Here is a 12,591-nt window from a genome sequence, read left to right as displayed (position 1 = left end):
ACAATTCGTCTTTGGTCATTTTCTATCTTTCAACTTGTCTTCATCTTTGTGTTTCATTATTGCCATGAACAAAAATGATTCATGACCTGTAATAATGCACTATTTCTCTAGGTACATTTTCCAGCTACTAGGAAGGGCAAGTATTGCACTGAATAATGTATTCAAGAATGGTAGTAGATACCCATCTGATAGATTTTCAGTTCATTAATTAGAACTAGAGGATTTAACCAAACGTACTTAGAAATACTTGGCAGACCTCCACCTTAGCTATTAATCCCATTTTAAATGAAACCAGGGAAAACAATTCAAGAAAATCCTTTTGTCCTGGATCCCTGCTAGTATGCTGCTCTATTAAATCTATTAACTTCCAACTTTCGTTTTATTTACTTTCTGCCTGATAAGATTTTCATCAGAGAACAAAGAGCAGATTTCTCAGAAGTCAGCTCAAGTCCAACTAGAGGCCAACATTTCTCTACAGATATACATGCACAATCTGGCTGTCCAACACACGCCTCATTCAGAATCACCACTTTACACAATAGACTCTGCCTCTTCATGTGCTTTGAATTAAAAATTCTGAAAACAACGCTCACGAATCTGTTTGAATGTTATGAAGTTAAAAAATGAGTTACAAAACTTCATAAAATTGTGATTCTAAGAGGTCTTGAATAAGCCATATTTTCAACTCTGCCTTGACAGCTTGGACGTTACTGTTTACACTGCACGTATCGATGTCAAGCAAAGAAGAGTTCAACTGAAAAGAAAGAAAACAAAGAGAGCACTACTCTCTACTGACCATACCAGTTTATCTCCTTTGGCAGGAAGAAGGTAAGGGAAGCTCAAAAGCATCATCTTTATGGGGCTAGAGAAGGAAAACAGTATTTTAATTTTTTCCCATGGTTCTCACAGAGCACGGAGCTCCCAGCTTCAAGGCAACATCAGCAGAATTCAATCACAAGCCACGGAGGGACTCCCACTGTCTATACCCAAGGTAGTATATTATAGCCCCTTCTCCAGTTCTACATAGTATACCCCTTTTCAAAATTATAGTTTGATTACTGATCAACTCAGGAGCAAAAAAATTCCACTGAAACTGTCCTGCCAGAAAGCCAGGTGGTGACCTGGGTACAGGCAGCCCATATACTGAGGCTCCCTGCTCTGTCTGGTATCCTAACACAGTGACCTGTGCCGCCTTGAGATTTGCCTGAAGTACTTCCCTATCTCTATCTTCTCCTTCTTGGATCTCCCACCCAACACTGACAACAGCCTCACACTGATCCTCTTCAGCTTGCCACGCAGCATTCCTTGGGTGCAAAGTGCCATGAATGTGTCTTGAGAACACAGAGAACTCAGCCCATCTTCACATACTTGCAGTAAATGTTCTGGAGAAATCACAAACCCTAAATTAATGATTTCCCCTGGATTCACCTGATTGACAACTTCAGCCACGTTTAACGACAAAAAGCCCCCAAAGAATTATTATTCAATTCAGCATTCAATTCAGGCTTTTAGTTCAAACATGGAAATCCCGAATTCCTAACTTTTTCCTAAGCCCTACTGCTCACCCACCAAGACTCTATGCAGTTCCCATCTTTTTTTTTTTTTTTTTTTTTAATTTTATAGTTAGTTCTGAGACACAAACATACTCAGAGCGTTCCAGCACAGTGCAGATAACTGTCAGCAGGAACTATGCTCATCATAGTTACCTAGGTAAGATCATCTCTAACTAAGAATGCTTTTTGAGTTGGAGACTCATACAACAGCACGTCAGAAACTGATGAACTAAATAAAGTAACAAGCAAATGAACAAAAAATTTCCTTTCATGGAATTGCAGTACAGAAGAAAAAAAAAATAATAATAATCAAAAGAACAATAGAGGTGATACTTCGTCCTGAGTTAATACAGTGCTGTTAATGTGCAATTTCAGACTCCACCTGTGTGCCCTGGCAGATGTGAATACAAAGCCTTACAAAGTACATTACTTATCCAAACAAGCTGTGCTTGATTGCCATTTTCTGTCACACCACCATGACAGCACTGAATGTTTCATTCAAAACACATGATTCCACATCCTCTGATAATACAACATGGTTCCAGCATTTTGTGTACTACAATTTCAACTCCATCAGAGGTGGTACAACATACATCAGCATTACAAGAAAGTTCAAACTGCAGTGCCTGTGTTCCATCATGAAATGTATGTATGCATATATAGATAAAGAAAAATAAACACAAGGTACCTCAGTATGGAATTACGTACTACGCTTCCATTTCCTGGAACACCACAGTAGTGACTACAAGATAAAGTTGTGCAAAAGATCAGAAAGGATACACATAGCAAGGCTCTCCCAGCTAAATGCACCACTTGGTCACTCTTCCTTTGCCCCTACATCCCATCTGCCCCCCTCATACAGAAACATGCCCAGCACGATTAGCTCACTCGGTGCAAAGATTACACATTAAATGGAGAACAAGAACATGTGTGTGAATATTTGAAGAACAACAATACAAACAGGAAAATCTCACACCTTACAGCAACGTTGCAAATCACACTGTGATAAGGTGCAGCGTCACAACACAAACACAGATAGCAGCGATTCCAAAAATTTCCTACTTCAAGGAAAAGAGTTAGCAGTCAAACCTCTGACCAAGTAACTAATGTGGGATTCTAACAGTGGACTCCACATGAAGAAATTTCAATAGCTCCCACAAAGATCACAATTGTGGCAATTTCACCATGTAGCAAGTGGCAGGGAAAATAAATAAATTAAAAGAAAAAACAGAACAAAACTAGCCAACATTTAATTATCATTCTGGATTTTATTTTTCAAGAGAAACCTCAAAGTAATCTCACATTCATTCAGTGTTAAATTTACATTCAGTTGCTTAAGTCACATAAAAATCAGTAGTTTAAAATATATACAAGTGCTCCCAAATTTTTAAAATTTAACAGAATAGAAAATCTTCCACAGCTACAGATTTTCCAGGAATCTGCACTGGGAGACGACCAGATTGGAAGATTTCTGTACGATTGCTACAACCCAGTTCAAGACTAGCTGAACTGGGAACAGCAAGCTTTTCTTCTCTCTTTCTTTCCTTGCCTACTTCCCCCCCTTTCAAATTTTTTCCTCCATTTGGGAGAAAATACACACTTTATGTCTGAAATCCAGATTGTTTACCTCAGCCAGGTAGTTTGCTTTTGCCTTTTTTGGTTTTGTTTCCCCTCCCAGTTCCATATAGGTTTTAAATAACCACAAAAACAGAAGGGGAGGTAGTGGGGAGAAGGAAGAAAGGTTCAAGTATGCATAGAATAAGTTTTTAAACTTTAAGAGGCAGATTCACTTTGATTTATTGCTTAAACAGATAAGGAACACTTCAAATGGCAGATTTAACATGAAGATTGTTCATTATACAAAATATATATTTTTGTCAAATCCTAAAAAAAATTAATTGCATAAAATTTGCATAGTCCATATTCACGCTTTTTACTTTCATATGAGGAAACATGCATTGCATATACAGCTGATGCTTCAGTCACGTAGAAGAACCCAGGCCTTTTTACTGTTGTACCTACTGAACATAACAGCCTACAGCAAGCTTTTCACAAAAGCACGTAACTTTGTATAATTCGTTCCTCCAGTACTTCATGACTGGTTGCCTTTTACCATTTGATACATGATTCATAACTCGTAGGTCTGCAAAACAATTCCTTACTGCAGTGGAATGGATTTTTGCTGGAATGTCTCCCTTATATAGTAAAGAAGCTCCTTTTACCCCAAAATTGTATTTGGGGGGGGGGGGGGAGGGAGGGGGAGAGAAAAAAAAAAAAAGAGAAAAAATTAAGTTGTAAGTAACCTCCTAAAAGTAAATTAGAGGCTTAAAACAATTCATGCCACACAGTGGCAAGCATTTTGAGCATGATTCAACATTGTATCCCCCACTCCAAATTTTCTTCCTCTGCTCCCCTTCAATCTCAGCCTGTTTGCACGCAAACCCTTCCGTTCTTCAAAATTGCTAAGATTCTAACATATATCTTTCTTAACTCTTGCTTTATTATCTTTAATATAGTCACTTCAGGTTTCACTTGCTCCCCTTTAATCCTTCTACTTAGCAACGCCTTTATTAAATGAGCATCTACTGCATAGCTCAGCTGTCTTTATCCAGATTCTTACTGCTCGAAGTTCAAGTTCCCACCAGCCCAGAGTCAAGGATTACTATACTGTGAAAGACATTTACCACTTCAGTGTAAGGGACCAAACAAACTTCAAATGCCCAAAACATAAAAGCAAGTGTTCAACTTAATTGCATATAACTAAAAACCACAGAATCAAGATTTTTTTTTCAAATACAAAAAACATATCAGTCATCTACTATCTATCATCACACTGAAAGCTAATCATGACATGATTCTAGAATCGGTGTTACTCAAAGCTCAGTATAACAGGATACAGAAAACATTAATGAGATTTATTATACGGTTCACAAGACATCTTGTTTTCTTCCAATCTCTCCTTTGCCTTTCCAGCCCTCTTTACCTCAGCAACTCCAGACTAGGCCTCCCAGGACACTATGGTGAATAGAAAGAACCTGTGGATGTTGCACTATTTCCAGACTACCGAGTGTGCAGAGCATGCCAGCTGGTGACAAACATATAATACAGAATAAGACAGCTCAACTTCTCCTTTGTATTTCTCCCCCCCTACTCTGCTGTCAGTCTAAAATGTGTAAGATTCATTAAAATTAAAAAAAAAAAAAAAAACACATGGCATAGTCACATAGACTGTGTTCTATGAAGCCAAACTTAATGAAAAGCTTACACAGTGATGTAAATATTAAATACATAGCAAAGAAACAGCAGCTGCTAATGCAATTCTGTGCTTTACTTACTACCTTCCAGCAGAACTCATACTTCTAACCATTCATTTCTTCCCATTTGCAGCACCTCTAGCATGTCCTTGGTTTCACTGCTACTGTGCTCTCTTTTCTAAACTTGAGACTCATCCTGGCCAGGTGAGTTTTACAGAACAGGAGCAAGACTGCAAAGCTGTGCCCATATCCACACACTCTAAGAAGTCCTTCCTTCTCTTCAATGCGGCATTATTGTTAGAGGTCACCCTAAAACCCTTAATAGCATGTAAATTCCCTAGAAAAAATATTCCCAGAATATTCCAAGACTTCAGATTCAGCTTTCCACATCAATGCCAATGCAGTCACATGCTATTGCAGTATAACTTAGGGCAACAGATATGTCTATTTCGATGAATCTGCAAATAGGTGAACACTGCAAGAACCTCAACTTTACTTCAGTAAGTACAAAATTTTTACTTGCACGTAACATTACTGTGCAGGCTTAATGCGCTCATTTTCTAAGAGTAAACAATGAGAAAATCCCTCTTCAGTCCACTCAAAAGGATTTGTTTTGCCATAATTAAGAGAGACCAAAATAAGAAACTAATTGGTCAAAATTTTACAAAAATAGAAGGCATTAGAAATGTAAATCACTGTTTAAGAAACTAACTCCCAGCATTTGCTTTTGCTTTCCATATAGTTCACCACAGCAGATAGTTTCTACACCACTACAGGAAAGACACATCTGAAGACATTCCAAGGTATACAGTCAAATGTTGCTATCTGCTCGCATATGTAAAAACCTTGGAGACTCTGCTCAATTTGATTCTTACTACCGCTAGTGATTATTTCTCAAATTTCCACATCTGATTTTTATCTGCAGCATTACAAGTTCTCATTTCCACATCAGCACGCCCCTCAGCAGTACGATAAGCAGTAAGGCACTTTCCAGAATGTGGATGATAAATAGTCCCATCTTCTTTGAAATGCCATATAATAATTTCTGGGACAGGAGATCCATCTTTTGGGCAGCTCCTCATACCTATGAAATCCTCTTGCTCAGGGACTTCAGCACATAGCTCCGTCACAGAGTTAAATCTAAACTCTTTATTTGATGTGTATTCAAAAAATTGATTCCCTCCCTGACCATGACATCCAAAGAGAGAAAGGTGAGCTCCAGTAGGATTATGCTCTGGTAAAACGTAGTCAAGACACTCTGACGATATGCCTATGCTGCGGACAGCACCGTGCCAACCAGGACGATCTTCTGGTACGTGCAACTCAGAAAAGACATTTTTCAAATACCAGTTAAAACTCTTGCATTTCAAACGCTCTCTTAGTAGCTTTCTCTCAGAAATATCTCCATAGTTTTCTTTTCTCGCTGGAGGATTTCTGTTGTAGAAGTGTTCTTTATACTCATCCATCCACACCTCAGCAGCACGCGCTGTGTTCTGAAGGAAATTCGGTCTAGCATACGGAGCACGCTTTGGAAACACATGGCCTACATGGGAGCACGGATGAATTTCTAGCATGCCTCCGCATTGCCACACTCTAAATGACAACTCTAAGTTCTCTCCTCCCCAGACATCCATTCCTGTATCATAGGTACCCAGGTACTCAAAATACTTCTTGCTGACAGCAAACAAGCCCCCGGCCATAGTTGGGGATCTGATTGGGTCTGTTTCAGATTTGCGCCTCAGCCGTTCGTGTTTCGGCACTGAGTGCCACTGGAACGTCAGTCGCCAGTCGAAGCCCCCAATCATGGGCTCCGCTGACTGCATGTAATACTCGAACGTGTTCCAGTCGATGGTGTCAATAACAGGACAGATCACAACGGTCTCATTCTCGGCAATTCTCTCAAGCAATGGTTCTAACCAACCGGAGACACATTCGCAGTGACAGTCGAGAAAGGTGAGGACATCACCAGTAGCAAAGGTAGCTCCAATTAAGCGCGCGCGAACCAACCCTTCCCGTTTGTTGGTCCGTATCAAACGAACTCTTTTCAGGCTGCTTATGTACTTCTCAAGGTCAGTTTTCAAATACACTTTATCACTCAAATCATCCACCAATATAATTTCTTTCAGAAGCACTGAAGGAGAAGTTTCAAGAACACTGTGTACTGTCCGCAGCAACGTGGACCAGGCTTCATTGTAGAAGGCAATTACAACAGAGGTTGTGGGCAGCTTTCTGTAGTTATATGATTTAGTTTTACAGCCACTCATTCGATTGTCTTCAATGTGCCGATGGAGAGAGATTTTATCACTCAAATAAATATTAATTGCATACTTATCGATCAGCTCTGCTTCCTGTTTCTTCTCCTCAGGGCTCAGCTGCAGGCGAGTGGGTTTGCCCCATTCTCCCGGGGCATAAGAATTGGGTGGAGATTTATCATAAACCGGGCGAGCCAAATCCACCGCCTCTTCTGCTCCGTCCGTAAAGCGCCGCTCCCATTTCCCTTTGGAGATGCTCTCCCCGGAGAGGGAGGCACCGAAGGAAGAAACAGACAGCTCCAAAGCGAAGTAGGCGACCGTCAAGAAGCCCAACAACGCACAGCTTCTGCGGACCCACGTCCACCTTCTCGCCAGCCGGATCCTCATGGCAACCCCTCGCAGCAGCCCCTCGCGGAGCGGAGCTCGGGGAGCCGCCGCCGCCACCGGCTTCCCTCACGCCCCCAGCTGCCCCCGCGCGGGGCTCGGGCCGACACCGGGGGTGCGGCAGGCCGGGCCGGGGAGACGAGGGGCGGCAGAAAGGCACGGCACAGCCCCCGCCCGCACGGCCCCGCCGCTGCCCTCACTTACTTGCTCGCCTGCTTACTTCCTCCTCCCCCTCCTCCTCCTCCCCTCTCATCGCGGGACAAACCCCTCCCCCGCCCTGTGGTTTGCTCAAAAACTTGTCGCTTAAGGAAGAGGCAGAGACTCGCAGCCCGGCCGGCGCGGGAGGCCGCCCCGCCCCCCGGACCCGCTCCCGGAACCGCCGCCGGAGCGGCTCAGTCCAGCGGGCGGGGAGAGCCGCTTCCCGCCCCGCGCACTCACCGAGCTCGGCGGCGCTCGCGCTGAAGGCGACGCCCGTCACCGCCGCCCCGTGGCCTCTGAGGGGACGGATCAAGACAGGGTCCTCCTGAGGGAAAGCGGCGCTCCGTCAGAGCCGTGGCTCAGAGCCGTGGCACAGACCCGCGCCCTTCGCCGCCCCCCGTCCCGCTCCCTTACCAGCGCGGAGGCCATGGGCGGAGCGGGCTGCTGCGGCCGCCCGAGCGACGCCTCAAACCCCGCGCGCTCCAGGCCGGCCGGTCGAGCCCCGAGCTCCTCCGCGGCGCCCGCCTCGCGTCCTGCGATCCGCCCATTGGCGGCCTCACGGGAGGAGCGGGGCGGGGCTGTGCCCTGCCGGCACCCGCTCTCTTTCCCGCCATCGGTACTCGATCTTTTCTCTTTTTTTTTTTTTTTTTCTCCCCGACTAAAGCCTGTCGTTTTTCTTCGCTGTAGGAGCGTCACCCAAGCAGCAGACTTGGCAAGGAGTGCCTGAGGGTAATTTCAGGAGTCAGTCTGCAGTGCGTGTTTCTATCAGTGCTTTTATCTGCCTCTTCCTTCCTTCAGGGGAGCTGCGGAAAGGACAAAACCTTCAGAGCTGGTGAAAGTTACGGCCCGCATGTCCTGGATCTTCCTTAAATTAACGCAGAACAACTCTAAGTTGTAAGTAACACCTCAGTGAGCGATTTTGCTTTAAATAAGCTAGTATTGGCCTCTTCTCCCCCCCTCCCCTTCTTTATTAACCTGTTTGTGCTTTCCACATTTCCCAGTTAGTGTTTGTACTGCACAGAGTTGTCTTCAAATGCTCCTTTAATGATTCACAGAATGGGTTGGGCTGGAAAGGACGTTAAAGCCTATTCATTTTCAACCCTCTGATAAGGGCAGGGTTGCCATCCACTAGACCAAGTTGCTCATGATCCTATCCAACCTGGCCTTGAACCAGGGATGGGACATCCACAGTTCCCCTGTGCAACCTGTTCCACTGCCTCACCACCTTCGGAGTAAAAAATTTTCAACATCTTACCTAAATCTCCCCTCCTTTAAACCATTCCCTCTTGTCCTACCACTATTTGCCCACACAAAAAGGCTGTCCCCCTCCTGCTTATAAACTCCCTTTAAGTACTGAAAGGCTGCAGTATGGTCTACCAGGAGCACTCTCCAGGCTGAGCATGCTCAACACCCTCAACTTTTCTCCATAGGAGAGGTGCACCAGCTCTCTGATCATCTTAGTGGACCCGTTCCAACAACTCCATGTCCTTCCTGTGCTGTGTGTCCCCAAAGCTGTACTCTGTACTCCAGATGGGGGCCTCACAAGGGCAGAGGAGAGGGGGACAATTACCTCCCTTGTCTTGATGGCCACCCCTCTTAATGCAACACATGATACAGGTGGGCTTCCCAGCCGCAATGCTTCAAAAAAGTACAAGTAGACTTTTTGTTCTGTTTAAACAACAAAAAAGTTACTGTTACTAGTGGTGTGAATGTTTGTGCAGCCTTTCAAATCCTTAGATAGGGAAACCAACCTCAAGGGAAAAATACTGCTTCAATAGTTGTACTAGGAGAAATAGGTAAAAGTAATTGGCAAATGGAAGGCTAAGGTTGCTATCAGGCTGTCGTTCAATATGCAGGCATTCATGAAGAAATAGCTTATACTGCAATTACCCTTTTTTTTTTTTTTTTTTTTTTTTTTTTTTTAATCTAGCCTGCATTTTTACAGTGTTTCATCTGACATTGAACTCAAACATCTATAGAATCAGGTTAGTAATTAGGCCAACATGTAAGATTGGTCAGTTACAGAACAGCTCCAAATCAATTATATTTAACCATGAAATTTAGATTTAAAATAGCAATTTAGAAATGCTGGAAGAAGCAGGATTATCACGAGTATGTGAAAAAGGTTTCCATTATTATCTTCTAGTCAGACCTTTCATTGCATACTGGTTATTTGGCTTTACAGCTTCAGAGCTTAAGAGAAGTTTTTCAAAAAATAAATGGTGGGATACATTGACTTAAACTTTGACCTAAGTAAAACTACAGCTTTATGTCATTATTTGTTCTTGGCTTGGCACTGTATTTTTCCACACAGCACTCTAATTCATCCCTTCATTTTAACTTCCATGACTTAACTATTACAGAGTAAAAATCTAGCATTAAAAAATTGGTAATAATAAGACTTGAGTGTCCCACATTCTGATTCTGCTGTGTTGTAGGAACACTGAGGTATCCTCAGTGAGTTCATTTGTCCTCTTTACCACTATGGAAGTCTTCCAGCCACTTCTTTACTGTTTGTCCAGCTATCCCATTTCTCCTAAGGTTTATTGACTGAGTGAAGCCTATCAGCAGGGAAACAGCCAAGCACCCATGAGCTGTATGCATCTGGGAAGCAGTTTTAGTACCAGTTCAAGTTGCTGCATTATATTTTCTGAGAGAAATTATCCTCTACTTCTGTAATTCACTGTTGCAGTATCTCAGTATTTCTGGTATCTTGTGTTCTGGAAGCCAGTGGGCAGGAGTACTTGGCATTATATTTACAAGCTGATATAAATGGGAGTTAAGTAATAATGAATCTTTCTCCTTTTACTGCCAGCTACATCAGCTGGCATCAGGTACATACACTTCCAGCAGATCAGTATCTTTTATTCATTTTAGAGTGTTGCCAATTAACAAAAATCTGTACCTGGCCCTAAAATTCCTGACATAGTGCCAGGTGATAGGCACAAAGTGAAGAAAGAACTGCAGCTATGAAAGGAGTATGGATATCACTGTTTCTACTGGCTGAAAGTTTCTCAACTTTCAGGGTTTACAAAGTTAATCTGTTCCTTGCTGCTTTCCCTCACCTGAGGGCATTTTGAGGACTCCCAAATGATTGTAGGAGATGAAGTACTCCCTTGTTGCAGATATATAATTAGCTATAATAATTGTAGCTATAAGGCTGGCAGGTAATAGTCTTTATGTAGATTTCTTTTTCTCATTAGCATGCATAGATTTTATTTTTAGAATGATTTTCTGATTCTTGAATCTCCTAGTTATTTAGTAAAATTATGAGTTGACATTAACTTTTTTATGGTTGAAAGCAACTGTTCTGTAATATACAGCTGCAATCTGCTATACAGGGTTGTTTGTATGCCATGATGGCAATGACAAATGGTGCATCAGAAGATGCCTTCCAAGCATAATGTCTCAGCAAGGTGCTGCTTTATCACCTGTGATATTGTTCTCAGATACTGAGTTAAGGTAGTGTGTGTATGTCCAACCAGAAACTGTGCATAGAGGAACGCTAAGATTGTAGCTCAAAGTTATGTGGGTTACCTGGTCACAGTAGGGAAGGGCCTAATTAAATTATGTGTTGAATTTAAGGACGCATGGACAAACTTAGTACTTTTCTTGCATACATGTTGCAATGCATACATAAATTAAGTTGAGCACATATTGTTTCATAATTACATAGGTAATAATGCATGTGGCACTAGGGATGAACTGAACATCCTTTCAAATACTGGAAGGCCACAATGAGGTCTCCCCAGAGCCTTCCCTTCTCCAAGCTAAACAAGCCCAGTTCCCTCAACCTTTCTTCATAGTAGAGGTGCTCCAGCCCTCTGATCATCTTAGTGGCCCTCCTCTGGACTTGTTCCAAGAGCTCCACATCCTTCCTGTATTGGGGCTATTTTGCAGTTACAGAACTATTGCAACTTTTTCCTTCTGCATCTTTCCAATCTGCTGCATTGTTTTCTGCTGTGTTAAAAAGAGCTGTGAAATAAGACTGTAAAACGGTGGAGTGCTGTTGGTTTGGAGAAATTTTCTTATCAAAGTCCCATTAAAATCTCTTTACCAACAACATCTAGAACATAAAAGGATTGCAAGCTTGTACATACAGATTTATAATGCAAGGGTGATTCAAAAAATATCTGATGTTACTTATAGTCTAAGACGCATATACCTGAGAGATAACTGGAAATTACCTTTTGGGGATGACAGAATAGTTTATTTGAAGAAAGTCACTTGAAACTTTCAAAAACATTGTTTGACTTCAAAGACTTGTTGAAGAGCACTCATAGAAGCTTTTAGTGGGAAAGCTTGGTAGGTGTATTTGTTGTGTATTCTTATACTCTATGCATACATCACTGTATCAAATTATTTCCTTAGCCTGACAGATCAGATCAGCTGAATCTAAACAAAAATTGAAATTTCAGGAATGAGCAATGAGTAGATCAGAAGTAAGTTGTACAGTGTGTTAAGTATCAGAATGCATATGATAAACTGAGGGAAAGCTCAGAAACATTGTTCTTGTTTTTGCGAGCAATCAAAGAAGGAAGGCATAAAAATTAGCTAAACCCCATGCATTGCTTTCCTGTCTGTTAACTCTTCATAGGACTGCAGATCATTAGACCTTGATAAGCATCTAGATAGTACAAGATCTGTTCTGAACAGATCTTTCTAGCTTTCAGCTAGAATGTAGCTGCAGCCCTTTCAAAACACCGCACTGTGCTCCTGGCAGACCTTTCATCAGCTGGTCTAAAAAACTTGAGGAGACAGCAAACACTCCAGCTACAGAAACTCTAGATTTTCTTGCTGTGTAAACGGGACGCTTTTTTTGCCACTAAATGCAAGATAGAACCATAATCAGCACCTGCTTCATGTCACAGCTTTCTACTCTTCACAAAAGGTGAAAGATATGATAGGAGTTTCATGTTAGTGAAGTGCTCATAACAGTATTACGTAGTT

At 42.3% G+C, this 12,591-nt stretch overlaps 2 protein-coding genes across 2 annotated transcripts in view; both read right to left on the bottom strand.

Moving 5' to 3' along the window:
* POC1B (POC1 centriolar protein B) overlaps positions 1-10,568 on the bottom strand; it is a gene marked incomplete at both ends in the record, with an annotated part of 41,734 nt that extends 31,166 nt beyond the window's left edge. The window contains 4 exons of the mRNA XM_079533087.1: positions 7,882-7,966; positions 8,056-8,364; positions 9,212-9,309; positions 10,547-10,568. Coding sequence (XP_079389213.1) covers positions 7,882-7,966; positions 8,056-8,364; positions 9,212-9,309; positions 10,547-10,568 — 514 coding nt within the window. The remainder of the gene's footprint in view (positions 1-7,881; positions 7,967-8,055; positions 8,365-9,211; positions 9,310-10,546) is intronic.
* Positions 5,695-7,446, bottom strand: GALNT4 (polypeptide N-acetylgalactosaminyltransferase 4; the record flags this gene model as incomplete). Its single annotated transcript, XM_079539950.1, has 1 exon — positions 5,695-7,446. The coding sequence occupies one exon, from the start codon at positions 7,444-7,446 to the stop codon at positions 5,695-5,697; it is 1,752 nt and encodes a 583-aa protein (XP_079396076.1).
* Positions 10,569-12,591: the final 2,023 nt, after the last annotated feature.

The sequence above is a fragment of the Tetrao urogallus genome, assembly GCF_951394365.1.
Source record: "Tetrao urogallus genome assembly, chromosome: 1".
Lineage (NCBI taxonomy): Eukaryota > Metazoa > Chordata > Aves > Galliformes > Phasianidae > Tetrao > Tetrao urogallus.
This window is presented reverse-complemented; position numbering and strand designations above follow the sequence as displayed.